Consider the following 23,129-nt stretch of genomic DNA (forward strand, 5'->3'; position numbering starts at 1 on the left):
GAAGCTAATCAAGCACGCCGAGTTCTGATTAAATACAGTGAGCTGAGACACATCAAATTAATAATTATTGTTTCAAGGAAATGAAATTGAGGGAAGAATATTTTTGTTCTATTTTCCCTGAGTAATTTATAACCAAACAGAAGTATAAATATGATGTAGACTGACCCTTTCTAGAGTGACTTCAGGACACTCACGGGATGGAAAACAATATAAACACACACTGAAACCTGTTCTCCCTGTTAAAACTCAGCAAGCACATATTATAATGACCTCTTCACAATTAACAGTAGCACAAATGTTAGTCTAAATCCTTCTAAGTAGGAGCAAAATAATCTTTATAAACATCCCAACTAGAGATATTCATTTTATAGAATATAATTTTTGAGAAAAATTGAGAATTTGATTTATTTTATTTTAGATTGCATAACTATGATTATTTCTCCAAATTAGAAGACAGCCATTCGACCTGCCCCCCAAAATGATCTCAGAAATATAACTAGTAGCTATAGAAGACTGAAACAAAGAAATCAGTCAAATTGGATGTGCTGTGTATCATCGTCTGGGAATAGAACAATGATCATTGTCTTGCTTTTTGGATGATAGTACTATGATTATAAATTCCTTGAGAGGAAACAGGCAACATTGACTCAAGTGTGTATAGGCCTAAAAATAAAATGTGTTTGGGTAACAGGAATAAATGGGGGGAGGGTTATTTGTAAGTGGCTGGATAGGCACAGCAATCCTTCAGCAGTTTCTACTGGGTCTCCAGCTTTCCCTTATGAAATGCCTGTGGCTGTCTTTTAGGCTTTGGGTTTGATCACTTTCTTTAATAGTGATTGGATTCTCCATGGTATGCATGAAATTGCAGACATTTGCAGGCAGGCACTATCCATCAACCCTTCTTTCCTCTCAAATCCTACAGCTAGGTTGGTTTCAACACGTGGGGAAACTAAGAAAAAGTATTTACCAGCCCTTTCTCTGGGAAGGGGGGGGGGTGTGTGGTGGGCCAGCTCTCCTAATCAGATGCAGACAATCTGCCTTCAGAAAAGCAAATGTGCCACCCATACCTGCAAAGTCCTAGAATGCCACACTGACCCAGGCACCTTTCTTGTTCCACTAAAACCCTAACTTTTACATCATCACTGCTGGTTGCTTCTTAACTTTACTCACAAGTGTATTAGTGACCAAAACAAAAACAAACAAAAAAACCCCAACTGATTGTAGACTGATAATTTGCATTTCATTTGAAAATTTAAGGCAAAACCAAAACAAATTTCACAAAAAGACCGGTCTAATAACAGAGAGGCCCACAAGCCCAGCCTTTCTCTCACAAGGCGGAACCTACAGTCTATAGCTCGGTTCCATGGCCTCATAGCCTCCCCTCCCTTACAGCTGTTGCAGCCCACAGCACACTGTTGTTAGATCAAAGACATACCCAGTCACATAGTCAAGAGTGGCCCCTAAGAAGAAAACACCAAAAGTATTTGTTTTGATAGAATCTAACACCCATCTTAACAAGATTTTAACGGAAGAATTTTAATACGTGAAGTTAAAGAATGTAGAAACTAATTTATTAATTTTTTAAAAATGTCATTTAGGCTCAGCAACTAAGTTTTTCCCCCCTAAATCTTTCCCAAATAGCAATGAAAATGACAAGGACAAGAAACCAATGAACCATACAATAACCTTAATCACTGGAGATCTCTTTCAAAATCTTCAAATAATCTACCACTGTTACTCATAATCTCTTCTAATTCTATGTAATTTATGCTTGAGAAATTTCTTCATAAAGTCCACAGTATTACCACCTTATTAGTCTTTCTGTGTCCCACACAGTCACACTGATCTTGGGCACGAAAGGGGGAAGCCTCTGGTCCTGGCTCTGGACCACACAGTGCTTTCTTCATCTCATCTTCCCTCTCACTATTTTTTTTCTTAAGAAAATAAGCCTAAAATATCACATTGCCAACCTTTAATTATGTTTAAGAAAGTCATCCTGAAAGCCCCCTAACTGACACCAGGTAATTAAGCTCCCAGCAGAATAAGCTACCTGTAATTTAACAGCCCTGACTGTACACAGCTCTACCATGGATGCAGCCCTCTGAGCTACCTCAAGAAAACTCTTCAAATACTGAGATGTTTATTGCATTTTTCAAGTACCCACAATCTTAACTATCCGGTTTAACCTCCTCCTCCTCACTCCCACTCTGCAGGGCAGCACATCAAATAGTGAAATTGTCTCCTCACAATACTACACTTGAAAATACCATCCAGGAACAACATTTTAGGAAACAGAAGGTTTAAGGCAAGACATTCATTTGGAAACAGTTAACCTTTCAATCATCCAGATTGACATATGATCATTTTTCCAGCTCTTCAGTGCCTTGGGATACACAGTGTACATTCAACAACAGGGCATACATATGACCTGGAGGGCATACGCTGATGTCTGAGTGCCCTATTGAAACATGGAAAGATTTTGTGTAAGGCGTGACCCACAGGAACATTGGCATGGGAAGGGTTATTTCACTCCGTTTCCAATCTGGTGTACAGGAAATCCCCTCTCTGAGACTGTCCCGTTTCCACCCAGTTTGTCTCTGGAAAGGCATCAGGACTGGTTTCTGTTCACAGGCGGGAAACAGCCATCATGCGCTCTCCCAGTCACTGTGTTAGTGACAAGTGTCTAGAGGCAATGTCTTGGTTCTGAGTGCAAACATTATTTGTCATGGAAAAACTGTTTTGTCCTAGAGAATTTTCTCTTTCGTCAAACTTCTTGGCTCGTGAGAGCCGAACATTTCCTGTGTGCTCTTTCCCCTTGGAGATTTTTTTCACCGGCAGCAACAGCAACACTAAGATACTGCAGATGTGAAGGCAGTAATACCAGGAGCTAAAAGGAAAAGGAAAATGGTTTACCAGCTTCACCTTTGCCAACATCCAGGGCCCTGCTAACGGGGTTATCCACCGTATTTTTTCCTCCCTTTTTCCACAGTGTATGCCTGGGCATGAATAACGGCATTACACCCCCAGCTTGCGAGTTTAGGCCTAGGCACACTGCAATGTTTTGTAAGGCTCATGAGGCTACACAGGACACAAACAAAAAGGCATTCATTAGCAGAGGCATCAGTCTGAACGTACCCACAAAATTACATGTGGGGTCACCAGAGGACACTGGACAGACAAGAGAAGAGTTGAGTCCCTTCTTGGCCTTCCCCAAAGCCACTGTCACTCAGTTTACTAAGACTGAAACAATGTGAGCAGTAGGTAACAAACACTGTGTGACAGGTTGTACTTAAGAAAACCACCAGAAAATCAGTCCCTAAATCTGCTGAGTCTGATAGGACCTTAACTGCTTCCAAAGTTGAAAGTTCAAAGTGACTGACCAAAGAAATATGGGACAGACAATCCAACCAATAACCCACCCACATTTTTAAATGAACAAACTTTGCTGACATGGACACTTTAACCAATCATTTGTCTTTCCTGTGTGGCTATCAAGCTTGGTCCTAATGCCAGCATCTAATTCTTTGACCACAGATTCTTGTGCTGAAGTCACAAACCCCACAGAAATGGAGAGAATCAAGCTTCTAATTTCAAACACGTTGTTAACACGGGAGTAGTGGATGCTGTGGAGCAGGGACAGATGGAAGAGTAACGGGAAACACTGACTTTCAGACAGTGACTTCCGAAATACAGAGGCTTTCAGCTGTCAGCCAAGCAGAGAAGGGGGGTGGGGGGGGAGGCAGTAAGTGCAAATACTTTCCTATGACTTGAAAATCCAGCTAATTAGTAATCGATAAAGCATGCCCCCTTTCCCTTTCTAGCCATTTTCTGGACACTTAGGCTACAGCCAAGTCTTCCTGGGGTGGGGGCAGGTCCCTCTGCTGGTACCACTGAGGGAACCACACTTCCACCTTTGGGCTAAACAGGATGAGCTGTGCCATGGAAATTGATAATATACTTAATGGCAGAAATGTGGCTGCAATATTATTTGTGTAGTTGACACAAACTGGAGTCATCAGAGAAGAAGGAAGCTGTTGAGGGAATGCCTCCGTGAGATCCAGCTGTAAGGCATTTTCTCAATTATTGTTTTCTTGGGGTGCTGCAGAGTGTACCCAGGGCCTCGAAATATAGAGAACCACCGTAGCACTGAGCTACCTTCCCCGGACAGCTAAAGTTTTGAATCTCAGGGTGGAAATGGTACAGTCCATGGTAGGTGGAGGCTGGTGGTCCTGGATTCTATAAGAAAGCAGGCTGAGCAAGCCATGGTGAGCAAGCCAGTAAGCAGAACCCCTCCATGACCTCTGCATCAGCTCCTGCCTCCATGAGTTCCTGTCCTGACTTTCTTCAGTAATAAACAGGAATGCATAAGTATAAGCCAAATAAACCCTTTCCTCCCCAGCTTGTTTTCTGGTCATGGTGTTTTGTCACAGCAATAGAAACCCTGACTAAGACACTTTCTGTTATTCTATTCAGTTAGTACAGAACTTTCTTTGTGAACACAGCGACTCCTCCAGGCAGCTGAAGAGTAGCACTTACCTGTAAAATTTGAATGATGGTTTTATAGAAAGAAGTACAAACGGTACAACCGTGTAACTTATTGTTATTTGCGTTGCTACCCATGTTATGATGTCATAAAATAACTTAAGTTGAGGGGGTTCAATGAAGTAGTGTCTAAAGTTACTTCTCACCTGAAAAGAAATAAAGACACAAAAAAGATTCACTACATTTTTAGATCAGCATTATATATAAAACACAGTGGTGACCACAACTACTTCAAGCCTGTAGAGTAGTATTCTCACCCTGCTGCTTGAGTTGTCTATTACCAACAAGCCCGTTTCCTCCAGCACGACGGCACCATGCCACCCCAAGATGCAAAACCTTAGCTGTCTGGGGAGGTAGCTCAGTGCTACGGTGCTCATCTATATTTCGAGGCCCTGGGTGCACTCTTCAGCACCCCAAGAAAACAAGACAGAAGCCTCACCTGCCAACTCTCTGATGATAGGGACAGAATAGGACCAAGCTTCTGGGCTAGTGTTGAGACTTCACCGCCGCCTGCTTCCTTTCTTCCATCTGCCTATCCTGAACTATCCACTCCTCACATGCACACAAACTCACTGCTTTAATTTACATTTCTCCGCCATTTCCCAAATACACTAAGGCATGCAATCTTTTCCCCACTGCACTCCAGCTGGTACTGACTACCAGGAGCTACAGCCTGTGTTACTCTTTCTTGCTAATCTCTTGGGTACATCAAAAGGAGTATCTGCTACAGTGTTAGATGAAGCTACTTTACCCATAAGGCTCTATAATGTTTGCTAAAGCATACTTTTTGACACATTGCTTCCCACTAGTTGAATTTCAATACACCAATTTATTCTCCTTTTCTCTCTCATAGTATGAAGCTGTCTTAATTGCTTCCCCAAACCTTTCCAGGTTCCCCCCAGCAAATAAATACTCTACTGGATGGTGCCACATCCACAGCATCTTCCACTGGGAACTGGCCATCCCCTTCCCTAGGAGTGGTCAAACTCTACTTTGAATTAAAAGAGGATTCAAGGGTTACATCCATAGTAAACAGAAATTTTTGTTTGCTTTTTTTTATCTGTTGCAAAAAAATTATTTGATTACTTGAATAAAATTTCAGTATCTCCCCCCTTTCAAGTTTCTAAGAAAGTTTCTAAAAACAGACCATTTTTCCCCCAGAAATGTTTTTTGAAGAACAGACCTACCCATTCTTTTTTGTCTTGTTGGTTTTTGCTTTGTTTTAGATTTGTTTGTTGTTTTTTTGTTTTGTTTTGTTTTGTTTTGTTTTTTGATACAGGGTTTCACTGTTTAACAGCCTTAGTTACTCTGGAACTTACTCTGTAGACTAGACTGGCCTGGAACTCACAGAGATCTGCCTGACTCTGCCTCCCTAGTGATGGGATTAAAGGCATGCACCACCACCAAGCTCTGACCTACCCATTCTAACCATCTTTACTTTCTCTCATTCACAAATGTCATGAGATGTTTTAAGCACTTCCCACATGCCAGGTGTGTGGCTTCTCCTGGTGTACAGTTAGTGTCGAGGCTTGCATGGGGTGAGCATTAGCTTCCAAGCACAATTAGATACCTAACTTCTCCTGGGAAGATGATGCTAATCACAGCCAAAGAACAGAGATTCACTCAATGAATTATAAAATATAAATGCCAATACTTACAGCACGAGCTGCTAATGTCATTAGCACGCCTGTTAGAAACGTCAGATAGTATCCTGGGTAGACCCCATGCCAAATGGCAGAGAGAAAGAACGTCTGGGTTGTTGGACTAAAGGTCGCTCGTTCATAACACACCCTAAAAACCATGGAAAGAGGAGTGAACAGACTGAGGCCACAAAGCCCACAGGGTCCTTCTCTGACCTCACAGAGTTAGGGGAGCCAGGAAAGCAAACAGCACTTCTCCTGGGCCTAGCTGGGTCACTTAGTGTCACCTTACAAGCATAAGCTTTGTCCTTATCTTTTCACGGGTATGTAAAATTACTAACATGGTCACTTCTGGTATTTGGGAGTCTATATACCAGTCTCATTTTCCTAAAGCAGAGGATAGGATTCAGTATGAGTTTTTTCAGACAGAACCATTGAGAAGGCTAGCTGGGACGCAATGACGACAACATATGTTTTAATGTCTCAAGGGGTACATTCGATTGTCACTGCTCTGTGACTTCTGCTCCCAATACCTTATCTCTGGTGTGTGCTATTCCACCCAACCTCACATCCTGAGACACATCTGACTTTCAGTTCTCAGTGCTCTTGCTAGTCTTGCTCTCCTTTGGAATCTGCACTCCAGGGAACAGCTGTAAGATTTTGTTGTTGCTTTTCAAGTTACTTTATTTTGTGTGTATGGATGTCTAGCCCACATGCATGCATGTGTATGACATGCATGCCTGGTGCCTGTCAAGGTTAGAAAAAGGCATCAGATCCTCTGGAACTGGTGTTACTGATTGTTATGAACCACCTTGTGGTGACAGTTGAACACTACATGAGCAGCAAATGCTCTTAACTGCTGAGCCATTTCTGTAGCCTCCAGCTATAATGTTAAGGGTATTGTGAGTTCTTACTAAGGAGTGGGGACTGGGTATTGTAATTTTAAAAAGCAGCTCCTGAGAGAAAGATGCCATGCAATACAGCTTGGGTGGAGGTATTTTTACTGAGGGGAAAGTGAATGGGAAAAGGAGGGAGGAGAGACTGGCCTCTGGGGACTGGGGAAGCAGGAGAGAAAAGAAAGGGAGAGGAGGGGGCAGAGAAGCAGAAAGAGAGAAAAATGGGAGGTAGGCAGGACCCTTTTAAAAGGGAATGTAGTAAAATAAAATAAAGGGGATGTAGTGAATGTGCACAGGGGGTGCTCTTAGTGGCTCCAGCTGAGGGTGTGTCCTGTCAGAACCCCAAGGGCAGGTCAGTACAGATGCCTGAGTACTAACAATGGGTCTTTTGGTCCTACATGTATGTCTCACGTCCAACATATAAAGAGCAGTTGAGTCAGTTCCAGAAATCCAAGGCAGCCCAGAGGTTGGCTGTTTTGTTGTGTTTTTGTCTGGTTTGGTTTTTTTTAAGGTAAGTTTTTTCTATGCAGCCTTGGCTGTCCTGGAACTAGCTCTGTAGACCAGGCTGGTCTCGAACTCACAGATCTGCCTGCCTCTGCCTCTGCCTCCCTAGTGCTGGGATTAAAGGTGTACACTACCTCTGCCCTGTATGCATTTATTTAATTGCCTACCCAGACATCAGCAGACCTGAACCAGAAGGAGGTGACACCAACATAGGGATGTTTGTGACTCAATTCCAAGCCTTACTTCAGTGGACGCTAATGGTATAACTTGGGTAAAATCAAGACCATGATGGCATCCAACACACTGACAATGAAGAACGTCACCTCAGCAAGCTGAGGCCCAATGCTGATGCCAGAGCCTGCCCAAGGGTGACTCTTGAAAGAACATACCTTTTGAGCCAAAGAGCTGTCTGGATATTCCAGTTATCAAGAAACATCTTAAAACTTGTTGACATCTGAAAAACAAAGGGATCATTTTCTTTGGCCAGTAAAATAATGAAGCTTTATGTCTACATAATAATGCTTCAGCATGCTAAGAAATTAAAACCAAAAGTCAGTGGGTAATGATGACCCAGCACCGATTCCTTCCTCAATACTTTTCTAATACAGAAGCATCTTCCACGGAGCATCATCTATCAGAAGGACATTGCCATGTTCTCCCAGGTCATCACACAGAGAAGTCCACTCACACAGTGATCTGCTCGCCCCTGTGTCCTGGATAGTACTGCCTCACCTTCCCTATCCTCCATTCTGTCTCTTTCCAGGTAAAGGCTGTCCACAGTCACAGCCACCCAGCACTGTTTCTCAGGCCCCATTGGCTACTCTAGATCTTGAAGCTCCCCCCAGCTCCACACTGTCTCCAGACAGCAATGGGCTGTGAACCTCTCAGACTGGGAAGCCTCTGTGGTCAAGCTAATATTATTACATTTAGCACTTCCTGAATGTGTATGTCTATATCTGGGCTGCAGCTTGTCTGCTGTCATTCTATGTAACTGTCTTCCTTCCTCTTATTCAGTTACGGTGATGGTGGGGATCAAACCAAGGGCTACCACACATGGTCAGTGCACAGCCAATCGTTGTGAGCAGCTACATCTCTAGCTCCTTCTGGCACATTAGATTCCACACTCTATTTATCATATCAAGGTCATTGATGACCTTGTCTAGCTTCCCTACCTACCCATCTACATATCAAAACCCTGATCTCTGATTGACAGGCTGTCCATCATCCCCAATAGCAGCATCTTGATGATGATTGTGACATTCCAGACATCTCATACAGACATGGTTCTCAACTGTAATTAGGTCCCCAATATATCCACTGGCAGCTGTTGCCGTCTTGAAAACAGTTATTACAATGCAATGTTTGTGTGTGTGTGTGTGTGTGTGTGTGTGTGTGTGTGTGTGCGCGCACACATGCACTCACACACGCACGCACCTCTGCATATCTACATGTGTGTGCAGGTGCCCACAGGGGCCTGAGAAGAGTTTCAGATCCATAAAAGTTACAGGTGGATGTGAGCTGCCTGACATGGGTGCTAGGAATTGAACTCGTCCTCCCAAGAGCAGTGAGTTCTTTTAACCACCGAGCCATCTCTCCAGCCCCCTAATCTTTACGTTTTAAGATAAAATTAAACAAATGCCTCCTCAGCACTCCCTACCCCCCCTCCACCCCCACCCCTCCACCCCCCCCCACGCCCTGGCTACAGGCCTCCACAGATCTGTGTCACCTTTTGTTTCCCCCCTCCCTGCAGAACTGTTAAATCGTAACGGTACGGTTGTTCCTGGGCACCTATCTCATTGACATCTGGGGGCATTTAGCAGTGGTCACTGTGTCCTCCTCCAGGGAACCAATGCTTCTCTTTCCTCATTCCCAAGGTGATGCCACATGTTCCCAGGAGGAAGAACTCCGGTTTTTGGGGTGTGGACAAACCCTACCCTTTTTATGGATAACCATAAAAATGTGGATAAATAACAGTCTCTCTATTGGGGGGGGGGGTTGGAAGGTTCCTCAGAGTGGCGCCAAAGGGTCAAGGGTTGTAAATATCAACCCGTTCATTACCTTACTTCAGCAACCACCACTTCCTCTCCCCTCCCTACTTATTTTTATTTTATGAGTTTTTCACTGAGTGTGTCTATGCAGTCTGTGCATGTGGTGCTTCTAGAAGTCAGAAGAGGGCACCAGATCCCCAGAACCAGTTGTGAGTGGCCCTGTAGGTGCTGGCAGCTTCTGAGGCTGTTTGATGTGGCTTCTGCTTCTCTGGCCTCGCCACAGCACCTTGTCCTGCAGCCCTGGGAATGGCTTGCCCTTTCCAGCCTCATAGGATGCTCTTCCTCCAGGCCTCACCTAGTCACCTCCCACTTCACTTTCCCTAAGACACCAGACCATTACAGACTGTATGTCTGTACTTTCCAGGTCAAAACCTACTTGCAGCACTTTCTACAGCTTCCTGAGGTCCCTTAAGTCACCAGCCATATTCGCGCACCAGGGGGTAGTCTACCACCAGTAAATATGGGGTGATGGTCGGGATATTGTTCCACAGCCCTCCTCCCTGTCATTTGGTTTTGATTTTTTCCACCCCCTCCTCTACGAGCCCTGAAAGGGGGTGGTGTGAGCATCCAGTGTTATGCCAAACACTCAACAGTCATTGACTCACAGCACCTTGACCATCCATGAATCTTCGTATAAAAATAAACATCAATCCATGTGTGAAACATGTCCCCTTCATAGTCTCACGTATGTCAACACTCAATCCCCAGTTGATGGTGCTGCTTGGGAGGGTTAGGAGGTGTGTGTGTCTTGGGAGGTTAGGAGGTGTGTCTTGTTAGAGGAGGTGTGTCATCAGAGGTGGACTCAAACAGGTTAAAGACTCATGCCATCTCTAGATCACCCCCTGCTTTATGCTTGCAGTTCACGATGCAAGATCTCAGCATCTGACTCTCACCTTCTATAAGCCCAAAGAAACTCTTTATTCTATTACAAAAAACCCCCAAAGGTCTGAGTCTTACTGTGGTCAACACCCATTAGCACCACTCTAAAGACAGCTCGCCATAACTGTGAAAGCAAACTGTGGTGTTAAAATTGTCACATGATTAACATCTTAATCATTTACTAACCTCTATTTGCTGGATTCTCAAATTGGAAATTAAGTCCCAACGAGCCACTCCATTCCTGTCATATCCTCTGAAACCGAAGCCTGCAGCATTGTTAATGGCATCAGCTGTCACAAAGTAAAGTATTAGAAATATCATTACAATCTATACATATATACACACATATCAGAAATATTACAATGTATGCACTATATATGTATATATACACATATTTGTTTTGTCTTGTTTTAAAGACTTACTATATATATATATATATATATATATATATATATATATATATATATAGTGTAACCAACCCTACAGGCCAGAGGAGGGCACCACATCTAATTATAGATGGTTGTGAGTCACCATGAGGTTGCTGGGAATTGAACTCAGGACCTCTGGAAGAGTGGCAGTGCTCTTAACCTCTGAGCCAACTCTCCAGCCCCTTGTTTTGTTTTTTTAAAGATGGTGTTTTACCTGCATGCATGTTTTATGTACTGTGTACATTCGTGGTGCCCTCAGGGGTCAAAAGAAGGTGTTAGATCCCTTGGAACTGGAGTTGCAGATGTTTGTCAGCCACCATGTTGGTGCTGGAAACTGAAAACGCCTCCTCTGCAAGAGCAACAAATGCTCTTAAATGCTGAGCCATCGCTCCCACCCTTCAAAATATCTACTCTATTTTTCCAGAAGGTTTGTACTATGATTTACTCTTAAACAGTAAAAGGAGACTTTTTATTTACTTGTATCTGAGAGATTGAACCTTGTGCCTTGAACCTTCTAGGCAAGCCCTTTGCTGGTGAGCTGCAACCGTAGTCCATGACTTACTCTAATTTTAAAAATGTGCATGTGTGTATATTTCTCTCTTTGTACATGTTACATGTATGCAGGTGACCATGGAGGTCAGGAGAGGATTCTGGATCCCCTGGAGCTGGAGTTACAGGTAGTTATAATCTACCAAACTCCTCAGGTCATTTGGAAGAGCAACAAACGGTTTGTTTTTGTTGTTGTTGCTGTTGTAATTTTTGAGACAAGGTCTTTATATTGCCCTGCTATTCTGGAACTTGTTCTGCAGACCAGGCTGGCTTTGAACTCACAGAGATCCACCTGCATCTCCCTCCCAAGTGCTGGGATTACCCCAAGTGCTGGGATTAAAGGCACTACGCCACAGCAACAAGCATCCTTAACTGAGTCATCGTCTGTCCAGCCCTGGTTAATTCTAATTTTTAAGAGAGGTTAGAAAAATCACACACAGTGAAAATAATGACCCTGTTAAAGGCAGCTGGTTAGCTAACAAAACACCAGATGTGAAGTAAGAGGAGACAGGTGAGATTAAAAAGTCTGAGGTACACATTAGAATATGGTGGAGAATGCTCAGCCATCTGGAAGGCACTGCTGGGAATCTTCTGCCCTGAGCTCAGTGCGTTCATGTTGGCCTTTATTATAGATAGAAACATGTGGGGGGGGGGCTAATGTTTTCGTTTCTTTCCTTCTTGGCTCACCACAACCCACTCTGTCTGCAGAACCTGCTTTTCAACCCGTTCACCATGGTGTGCCATCAGCATCTTTGCTTACAAACCTGCTCAAGATATGAAGTTTCTGCCCCAAGTAAGTCCTTCCCAACCAACTGGAAGTGTACCTAATTCATACCATCTGTGTCTTGACCAAACTAGCGGAAACCCATCAAAATGCAGCAAAACAACACACCTTCATAGACATGGATCCTACCCTCAAATTGTTTATTCCTTATTTCTCATTTGATTAAACAAATATATATATATATATATATATATATATATATATATATATATAATTTGGTGAGACAGTGAGCAATCAAGATTTACCCTTCTGTCAGGTTTAAGAAGGGTACAGCTGTGCCTTCATGGTGAGCCTACCAATATGGTATCATGCAGGCTTATTATAGGATCAAAGATAACGTCTGATAAGAACATAGAGAGAGCCCCACTCCCACCACACAAGGCTGCCAACAAATCCAAATGCGTACAGAAAACCCATATTCCTGCAGCTAGTGGTTTAATAATCCAATGGCTAAAATCCACCTTATTCCATTTGTTTGTTTGTGGGCAGGAACATCGGGAGTTCACTGCTACACTCAAGACGATTTATGTGGCGATAACATGAAAATGTTGAATACTGGCAGTTCATGACACCATCATCTGGAGCCTCCCAAGGCTTGTGCAGCCATACAGCAGAAGGCTTGAGAGAGGGTTCTCTCCTCCCCAGACCCATCTTTTCCATTCGGTCCCCAACACGCCAGTCAAGGTCCAGGCACGTGTACACACCTCTTCAGCCTTAAAGGCACAAAACTCTTTATTATGGTCCACCTGTCAGGTGTCATGGACACTTTCGTGAACTGATGTGATTTTTCACACTTTACCAGTGCAGTTCTGATCATAATAAACCATATCTAATGGTGTCATAACAAATGTATTAAAATCCTACTAAACTACAGGTACCCTGGAGACAGGGACTACCCCATTCATGTTAGTATCCAATCAAGCTCATAGAACCTAGCACACAACAGGCATTAAGATAAGTACCTGCTGTCACCTCACCTATTCACTGACTTTTACCTTATAATAAAATGGGCCTTGCTCATGAACTTCAGGAGTTTGTTTCTTAGGCAAAATGACTTGTTCTACTTGTTCTTCAACTGTATATACTCAAGAGGGCGCTCTTGAGCTGGATGCAGTGAGGTGCTTGCAGTTCAGCTACTAGCAAGGCTGAAACAGGGGGATTGCTTGCACTCAGCAGTTTGAGGCCAGCAGGTACAATACAACACAGTCACAGAAAAACAAAACAAAACAAAACAAAAACCCCAGGCCACTGCCTGAAATCAAGATACACTTCAGCATAGAAACAAGTCTACATGCTACTTACCTAAGGTCCATGCAAAATAGTACTTAGGTCTGGCAGCCAGAAGAGAGACATACAGATAGCTGGCTTTGGCTGGCCATGAGGCAGTGGCTTGGAAATGCTCATCAATGTTGTACTCCACGGGTAGCATATTGGAGATGGTCAAATGAAACAACAAAGAGAGTCCACAGACGAGGAGCTTCTCCGTGACTGCTGCCTGGAACAGGTAGATGAGAGTCACAAACCTCACAGGACTCTGTTTGCACATTTCACACACCGCCACCAGATATATCCTGGCAATGCAGCAACAAACCCTGAGCGATAAAAAATCAGGAGGCGCCTTGCCGGGGGCATTTCACCCTCATTAACTTCCATCACCAAAGAAGGGTCTGTCAATCAGATCCAGGGCTCCCTGATATGACTAGTCGTGCTGGTCAGCTTGCTCTGGGGATCCTATGTCTGCCTTCCAGAGACAGAATTACAGGCAAGTGTGACACACTACCACTACATGGGTTCTGGAGATCCAAACTATGGTCCTCACACTTGTGAGTGCTTTAGCCACTAAGCCATCTCCCCGGCCCCATGAGTAAGACTTGACTATCATCATTAGGAGGAGAACGTGAGTGGAAAAGGAGCCTTCAGTGTTTCCAGTGGTGACCCATGAGGGGCTGCCATGTAAGACCCACCACTGGATAGCATTGCTTTCACTAAGGATTGGTTTTCTTTCTTTTATATTTGTTTTATGTGTATGAATCGTTTCACCTGTATGCTTGCAGGTGCACTGTGTGTGCCTCGTGCTCACAGAGGTCAGAAGAGAGCAGATACCTTAACTGGAGTTATGCATTATTGTGAGCTGCCACATTGGTGCTGGGCATCAAACCTGGGTCTTCTGCAACAGCAACAAGTGCACTAAACCACTGAGCCATCTCTTCAGCCCCTTACACAGTGACTTACATTTGTTCTTTAATCATGACTTTGCCTCTACTAGACAGCACAACTAGTAGAGTATAAAGAATTGGTTTTCCTGAAAGATACTTTTAAAGAAATAGATGAAAGCCAGGCAGGTGGTGCAGACATGTAATTTTAGCTACCTGGGGAGGTTTGAAATGGGAAAATTGTAAGTTCAAGGCCAGGCTTCAGAGTAAGGTCACTGTCAGCTTCAGGACAAGAGGGCTGGACAGGTGCTGTGCAGTTACGAGAGGACTAGAGTCTGGTTCCCAGAACCCACTTCAGACAGCTCACACTGCCTGTAACTTCAACTCCAGGGGATCCTATACCTTTTTTCTGATCACCATGGTTCTCCCTACACACACTCAGACACATAAGCATTTTTTTAAAAAAATGAAAACAAAAATTGGGAATGGAGGACAGAGATGCAATTCAGTGGTAGAATTATTTGCCTTAATACATTAGCAACACAGGCCCTGACAATGCTCTGGGTTTAATCCCTAAAATCACACCACATGCACACTCATGAACACATACACATACATACATACACACATGTGCACACACATATGCACACATGCATGCATGCACATGCACTCTTGCACACACATACACACCCAGGAAGCGAAAAAGAGAGAAATCAATGGGGGAATTACAACAAGTGAAAGCATTAGACTTTTCCAGAAAGCCAGAGAGACAAGCTATAGAGCCACAGCTCCAGACGAGCCTCATGCCCTTACGTTTGGAGATGGATCTGCTCTTTCATGCTGTGCCTCTTCCTTTCCATTCTCACTTGACGGTGACATGTGGGATGGCCTGCCTTCAATGAAAGTAATGTAGTCTTTGTAAGAGCAGAGAGGACCTGCCAGGATACCCATGAAGTTGCAGGTATAACTTACATACTCCAGGAGACTCGGCATGCGTCTGTAATGAGAGGACATGCTAGTAAGGTGCGAGAGACACTTTCAGGGACAAGCCACAGAAACCGGCAGCCGTGTGCTCACTACTGTTACCATTCCCAAAACAAAACACACCTCAGTTTTCATGAGCATCTATGTAAGAATCCGGGAGGTGGAACAGAGTGATTCTCAACATATCTGTGTTTGAATAGATACATTACTTAATTTTAAACTCTCAACTTGACACAGCCTTCTCACCTGGGAAGAGTCTTCAGGAAGAGTTTTGTAGATCAGGTGGGCCTGGGGGGAATCATCTTGGCTGTTAGTTTACATGCAGAGACCCAGGCCATCATGGGTAGCACTGTTCCCTAGAAAGTGAGTCCTGAATGATGCAGCCTAGGAGGAAGCTAGCCAAGCGAGTGTCGCTGCACTGATTTTTCCCTGCCCTTTACTGTGAGGTGACATGACAACTGTTTGAGCCCCTGCCACTGTGACTCCTCTGCTATAGTGACCTGTGTCCTGGTTTTTCTTTTGCCAATGTGACACAAGCTAGAGTTACCTGAGAAGAGAGAACCACAGTTGAGAATATTCTTCCTTGACATTGGTCTGTTGACAATCCAGCGGGGCATTTTCTTAGTGATTGATATGGGCAGTGCTACCCCTGGGCTTCTGGTCCTGGGTGTGTAAGCAGACTGAGCAAGCCATGAGGAGCAAGTCAGTAAGCGCACTTCTCCATGGCCTCTAAATCAGCTCTGCCTCCTTTCCTTGTGTTCCTGTCCTGGCTTCCCATGGGGATGGAGCTAAAACAAATCCTTTCCTCCCCAAATTGCTTTGATCATGGTATTTTTATCATAGTAATAGAAATCTTAACTAAGACAGACTACATTCTGGAATTGTGAGCCAAATAAACCCCCTCTCTCCCCTAAGTTACTTTTTATTAAAGTATCTTATAGAAATGAAATAGAACAGTAGGGGTTTTCATACAGTTCTTTAGCAGCAACTACAGAGGGTTTTCACTTAGGTTTCTCCCTAATGACCTAAGATGACCACAATGGGGCACGAGGAATCGTCGCTCACTTCTTACTTGCCTGCTCATTCAACAAATGCATGCCATGTGCCCATCATGTGGACAACAGGCTCCAGGGTCTGCAGACAGTGTAGTCAGCAAACAAAATCCGGCATGCACAGAGCTTATCCTCCCATTGTACAACACAGATGTCATATATACAGACGTCATATATACATATGACATGTGTGCACTGATATCATTTATATGCAGAAATGTAACCTTATAATAATATATGTAATCTTCAGAGATGCTAAATGCCACAATGAGAAAGGGGTCTATTTACATAAAGAAGTCAGAGAAGCCTCTTTGGTGAATCCCATTTGGGCAGAGGCTGAACAGAAGTGAGAGCTGTACAAACCCTGGCAATGAAGAATCTAGGGGCAGGAGCAAGGAGGGCACAGGTGATGTACACTCGGTGATAGCGCCGCTGACATCATGACGAAGAAGACACAGAGGAAAGACCGCTAATTGAGGTAAGGTCACACAGGGCCTGCCTTCCAAGCCACAGAGGACGAGATGAAAAATTACAGGCAGGTTCTAAAGGCCATGTTTTAAAAGTGCCACTGTGGCCCAGTGTGTGGGCATAGTGGACGAATGAAGACCAGGCAGGGGACTGTAGCCGATGGCACGCTGGGAGCAGCACCTGGGGGGGGGGGGGTCAGTTGAAGGATTAGTTGTGGGAGCTGAGAAACAGAGAACAAGGATGTCTGAAAACAGTTCTCCATCACAAACTCCATCTATTTTTTCCAGTATACCTTTTTCTTTCTTTTGTTGAGGTAGTGGTGTTTGTGGGCTGTGTTTTAGTGTGGCTTTAGAAAATATTTATTTATCGTGTGTGTGTGTGTGTGTGTGTGTGTGTGTGTGTGCGCGCGCGCACGCACCTCTAATGAATTCATGTAGACCACAAGCATGCATGAGCCACAGGGAGCAAGAAGAGAGCATCAAATCCTTTGGAACTGGAGTTATAGGCAGTTGTGAGCCACCATTGTGTGGAGTTGAACCCAGTTTGAGACAGTCTTGCTACGTAGCCCTCTGTGGTTCTGGTTGGCCTGGAACTTTTAACAGCCCCTTTCCTTCAGGCTCCTAGAGGCTGGGATCACAGGTGTAAACTGCTGGCCTAGAGGAACACCTCAGCCTTGTGGTCCCTGTCTCCAGCTCCTAAGTGCTGGGGTCACAAGCAGATTCCTCTCAGTCACATAATTTACTGGAGAGTTTTGGTTCAACTGTCAAACAAACCATGTGAGGTGGTGGATGGAGTAAGTCACTATAATACCTAAGCCCACTATTTCTTTCCCTCCCCACATAAAAGACTTGCTGATTTGTTCAACCCACTGACATCACCTGTGTGTTATCTAGGTCAGCGGGATTTGCTTAGCCTCCCCGACTGAGGGTCAGTACTTCTGTGCTGCCCTTTACCTACTAGCAGTCAACCCTTCAGGGCTCCGACAATCAGATGTGTCTCCAGATATGCACAAATGTCTCCTGGGGCAAGCATCATTGGCTGCTTAGGAGACAGAACGTAGTGATAAGCAGACAAAGCTCTCAACCTTAGGACATTGTGCCTGGGTTGGGAAAGGACTGAGGAAAGCAAACAGTACACATTATGAAGAAAGCAGGGCAGGGCAGAGGGCTAGAGTTTGAGATGGGTAGTTAAAGTTGAAGAGGGAGTGGCTGGGTGGCACACACCTATCTATCTTGGGAGGGTCCCGGAGGTTGGCAAGTCTGAAGTCAACCTGACGTGGTTCTCCCATCCCAGAACAAGATGAGGAGTGGGTAAATTAAGGCAATAGTGTGGAGCTCCAGGCTGTTTCAGAGAAGGATGCTGTGGTCAGAAGTTACAGTTTCTTTCTTCCTTCCTTTCTTTCTTTCTTTCTTCCTTTCTTTCTTTCTTTATTTTATGTATAAATCGGTAGAGGTTAAGAAAAATACTAAAACAACCCAAAGCCTACTCAAAGCATCTCTGGAGACGGAAAGGCCACTCAGTGAGTAAAAGTACTCTGTGTGAAGCAAGAGAAGCCATGTTCAAGTCTCCAACACCTACATTCAAAGCTGGGCATGGCCATGGGCACCTATGACATTGGTGTGCAATGAAAACAGGCACTAGACACTGGACAGGCAGCTCAGGGCAGCGACTCAAGAGCAGATGTTCTACAAAGGTCCTTCAGTCTCTGGCCAAGAATGCCGGAAGGAAGCCCTGGCTTCTTGCCTCCTTAGAAGCCAATAAACCTGCCCAGAACTGTATGCTATTGTGGGGACTAGAACACCAGGCCAGATGATAAATGATCCCTCTGGTCAGCACTGGAGCAGCAGCTCTTGTCTCCCATAGTGAAATGGGTTATCAGTGCCTCATCTTTAATCCATCATCCAAATGATTCCAAGGTTACCTCTTTAGAGGGGGGCAACGACACAGTAACAGTAAAGACCCATAAAGGGAAAACCGGTTCTTTCTGGTCAACAGGATGTAATCTCTGGCCTGGGCAGAGACCTAACATTCCAGCTACCAAAACCATCAAAGAGTTAGCCAGTTAGGCTAGTCAATCACCTGAACAAGGCACCACGCTAGGAAGGCAGGCTCACCTTAGGCCACACTAAAGGGACAGACAGAATAATTAGCCCTTTAATTAAATACCACATATCTCCTTCCCAGAATTCCTGTCCCGAGCCACTGTAAGGTTCTACTGTGTCTATCCAGCTTTCTGATGGAAGTTCAACTTTCCCTCCCTGCCCTTCTTCAGAGGCTGGCCAGAACCTCAGGATGACTTTTCTGGTCCTGACTCTTTCTGAAGTTCCCCTCACATGGCCACTTAACTCAAATGGCACTGCTGCCCCAACCCCTACCCCCAGCTACCAAGACTGACAGCTGCCTGCATTGGAGTTTCTCTCTTAGACTCTAATAAAATCATCCTCTTTGAGTAAACTTGGTCTTTGCTTGCCTTTCAAACTTTGCCTGCATTTGATTCTTCAGTAAGTGAAATGAGTCCATTCCTGTACCCCAGACAGTATTGATGGGGTGAGGCAAGGAAGGATGGAGCCCACTCCTGTACTGTAAACAGTATTGTGTGAGGGACATTGGAACCCAGTCCTGTACCCTAGATGGTATGGGAGGGAGGGGTAGGAAAGGATGGAGCCCATTCCTGTATCCTAGACAGTACTGGGGAGGAGGGAGCAGGGAAGGACCGAAGCACAGACGAGGATCCTAACAGCTTACTGGCCAGCCAGAACAGCCAGGTACAATGACAGACCCTGTTTCAAAAACAAGGTGGAGCTGGATAGTGGTGGTGCATGCCTTTACTCCTAGCACTTGGGCAGAGGCTGTGGATCTCTGAGTTCGAGGCCAGTCTGGTCTACAGAGTGAGTTTCTGGACAGCCAGTGGTACACATAGAAACTCTGTCTTGGAAACCCCCCCCCCAAAAAAAAAACTATGGTGGAAAGCAAAAGAAGACACTGATGTTCTGTTCTGGCTTATGTATTTGCATGTGCACACACACACACACACACACACACACACACAAATACACATAGGGATGGGGGGGGATCAATGGACTCAACCCGAAAAATCTGCTACAGAGAGCATCAAGTGCACTCTGGCAGGCAGCCTCCTAGATCTTAGAGGAGCAGGATGGCACAGTGGTGATGACTGAAAGTTTACTAAACTTTCTAGTGGACTTGCAGTAAGAAAATGAAACCTGCTTATGTTCCCCATCAGCCCCCAATAGCAAATGATGCTATCAGCCAGCAAGTGGCAGCAGTGGACAGAAATCAGGACCAGTATTTGGAATAGACCTACTGCTATCCAAGTGAGGACCCTGAAATGGCAGTGGGCACCGGAGGCTGGAGACGAGGGAGAGGACTGAGTGGCTTCAAGCCCCCAGACCACATGGAAGCACCTGGGGACAGCTAAGAAGTTCAGGTCTCAGTTCTGGGGTACAGCAACAGTCAGTCAGACAGGGGAGGGGCACATGGCTGAGCAGGAGGGCAAGAGAACATGGTGCCCAGGAATCCTGTGAAGAGCAGTCAGCTGGACCAGTGATGCTGCTGTGCTTGATCACCATGGCAACAAGGCTGAAGACTAAGGGCAACCAAGAAAGAAAAGAAACATGTCTGACCATAGTGGGCAGGGGAGAATGGAAGATGAAGAGATGGGGGATGTCCTTCTGTACATATGTTTCTCTTATTGGTTGATGAATAAAACACTGTTTGGCCAATAGAGGCAGGGAGATAGGCAGGACTAGGAGAATTCTGGGAGAGGTAGACAGAGAGAGACCTGGAGGAGACACCATGTAGACCACAAAGGAGTAACAAGCCTGGGCATTCTCCGGTAAGCCAAGACAACATGGAAATACATAGATTAATAGAAGTGGGTTAATAATTAAGACAGAACTAGCCTATAAGAAGCCCTAGCCATCGGCCAACAGTTTAATGATTAATATGTCTCTTATTTGGGGCTGAAGCGGCCTTGGGACCTGGAGGGAAAGTAACACCAGCAACAGAGGTACTGTGACAAAGAGGAGTGGCAGGAAGGTGGTGGCTAGAAGGGAAAGCGTGACAATACAACAGTTGTCCTGCAAAGCTGATGATGACCCACCAAGAGGAAAAAAAAAAAAGAACTTGATTAAGGTCAGAGGTGAGTACCTAGCAGCCCATGGGCTGTGTGGATGGGAAAGGGGAAGACATCTTAATAAAGAACTTTCTACTACAAAGAAAAAAGAAATGAAATTTAGCTTTCTAACATGAGTAAGAGGGAGAGAGTATTGCAGTTCTGGGAAGAGAGAAATCTAAAATCTTCTCAGAGAGAGAACTAAGCAAATGATTTGTTGTCAATACGAAGGGCCATGATGGACCATGGTGGTTTTTTTTTTTAAAGATTTATTTATTTATTATATACACAGTGTTCTGCCTGCATGCATGTCTATAGGCTAGAAGAGGGCACCAGATCTCATTATGGATGGCTGTGAGCCACCATGTACGTGATGGAAATTGAACTCAAGACCTCCTGAAGAGCAACCAGTGCTCTTAACCACTAAGCCATCTTTCTAGCCCCATTTTTTTTTTTTTTAAGGATTTAATGTATGGGTACTTTGCCACATGCATATATATGTGTGTCTGGTGCCCAAATAAACCAGAAGAGGGTGTAAGACCCCCTGGAACTGGAGTTAGAGTTAGTGTCAAGCCACCATGTAGGTGCTGGGAACCAACCTGGTATTCTGCAAGAACAGCAACTTGTGAGTCACTGCTTTTGCCCCAAGGACCACAATTTTAAAAATAGAGTGAAAAATTCAAAATTATTCCAGCCAACAAGAGAAGTATTTTCTACTTAGCTTCCTTCTACTGTTCATCAGGTGCAAAGCTGAAGCTAACTGGGACTGGCCATTTGCCAGGCGGTTGCCTGAGGGGGACAGGAGAATCAGAGCTGCCGTCTGTATATGACAGTGTCTGGGGGTAGATCAAGGCCAAGGAAAAGTCAATAACCAATCCAATTATTTGTCACGTAAGTGTAGTCAATGGTTCTGTGCTGCTGTATGAAGACTGATCATAGAGAAGACAGGGAATCCCCTGAGAAAGCGTGCAGATGTGTTATAGGGGGCAAAGAGGTGGACAGTGGCGCACATCTGTCCACGGCCATGAACATCATCCCCCTATTCTAGAGCAGTGGTTCTCAACCTTCCTAATGCAGAGACCCTCGAATACCATTCCTCATGTTGTGCTCACCCCCAACCATAACATTTATCTTTGCTACTTCATAACTGCAATTTTGCTACTGCTATGAATTGTAATGTAAATATCTGATATGCAGGGTGTATTTTCATTATTACAAATTGATCCAAAGGGGTTGAAACCCACAGGTTGAGGACCACTGTTCTTGCAGCCATGCATTCTCTAATTCTGTATTTAGAAACAGGCTACTACAAAGGAAATGCTTTCTTTAAAGGTAAAAGGAGTATATTTCATCTTTAATCATGTTAGATTGAAAATGAATTGGCCAGGAAACCAAGCCACTCCTTAAATCACTCTTCCACTCTTGGGAGCAGAACAAAGAAAGAAGATGACTGAATAAATTCCTCAAATAATATCAGTAACATCTGTGTTGCACATTTGTGCTGTTAATATACTGCCCCAGTGACTGCTACCAGGCCGCTGCCCTGTGAGTGGCAGCTACTATTATTAGCAGCAATCACTACACCTGCAGACCAAGCATCTGTCTTTGAGAGTCCCACAGAGATGACACCAGTGGCCTCACATGGCTCATGGGAGGCACACATGGTACAGAGGCACAGGTATGGACTTAGGGGGAGTCCGGGAGAGACCGCCAGCCTAGCACAGCAAAACCTGGTGGCCTGCAGCAGTGCACAGGGAAGAAGGTTGCTTTCTGTAAGCCAGTGAAATAGTACAATCCATAGTAGATCCAAAGACACGTACCTCACAGCTAATCCCCTCTGCGACGGGGTCAATTCTTCATCCTTCCGGAACATCCCTGAGAATCAGAAAGAGACACTTCTGTGAGTTTTGTTTTCTCTTTAGAATGGAACTAGCCACATTTGAAATCCATGCTATACTCCCATGTTTGAGCCCAATGACTGTCTCTTTCTGTCACATATTGACACAGATCAAGTAACATCTGAATTATCATGTGATCCAACCCACCTTACTCTGTGCATACTTAATA

At 44.6% G+C, this 23,129-nt stretch overlaps 1 protein-coding gene across 1 annotated transcript in view; it reads right to left on the reverse strand.

The window, feature by feature from the left end:
• Positions 1-1,549: 1,549 nt before the first annotated feature.
• Positions 1,550-23,129, reverse strand: part of LOC127215306 (lysophospholipid acyltransferase 2) — a 38,054-nt gene continuing 16,474 nt past the window's right edge. The window contains exons 3-11 of the mRNA XM_051175678.1: positions 22,883-22,937; positions 15,237-15,420; positions 13,573-13,765; positions 10,696-10,799; positions 7,972-8,036; positions 6,201-6,333; positions 4,537-4,688; positions 2,282-2,887; positions 1,550-1,970 (exon numbers count right to left, since the gene is read on the reverse strand). Coding sequence (XP_051031635.1) covers positions 2,662-2,887; positions 4,537-4,688; positions 6,201-6,333; positions 7,972-8,036; positions 10,696-10,799; positions 13,573-13,765; positions 15,237-15,420; positions 22,883-22,937 — 1,112 coding nt within the window. The 3' untranslated portion in view covers positions 1,550-1,970; positions 2,282-2,661. The remainder of the gene's footprint in view (positions 1,971-2,281; positions 2,888-4,536; positions 4,689-6,200; positions 6,334-7,971; positions 8,037-10,695; positions 10,800-13,572; positions 13,766-15,236; positions 15,421-22,882; positions 22,938-23,129) is intronic.

Source organism: Phodopus roborovskii, unplaced genomic scaffold, assembly GCF_943737965.1.
Source record: "Phodopus roborovskii unplaced genomic scaffold, PHOROB, whole genome shotgun sequence".
NCBI lineage: Eukaryota > Metazoa > Chordata > Mammalia > Rodentia > Cricetidae > Phodopus > Phodopus roborovskii.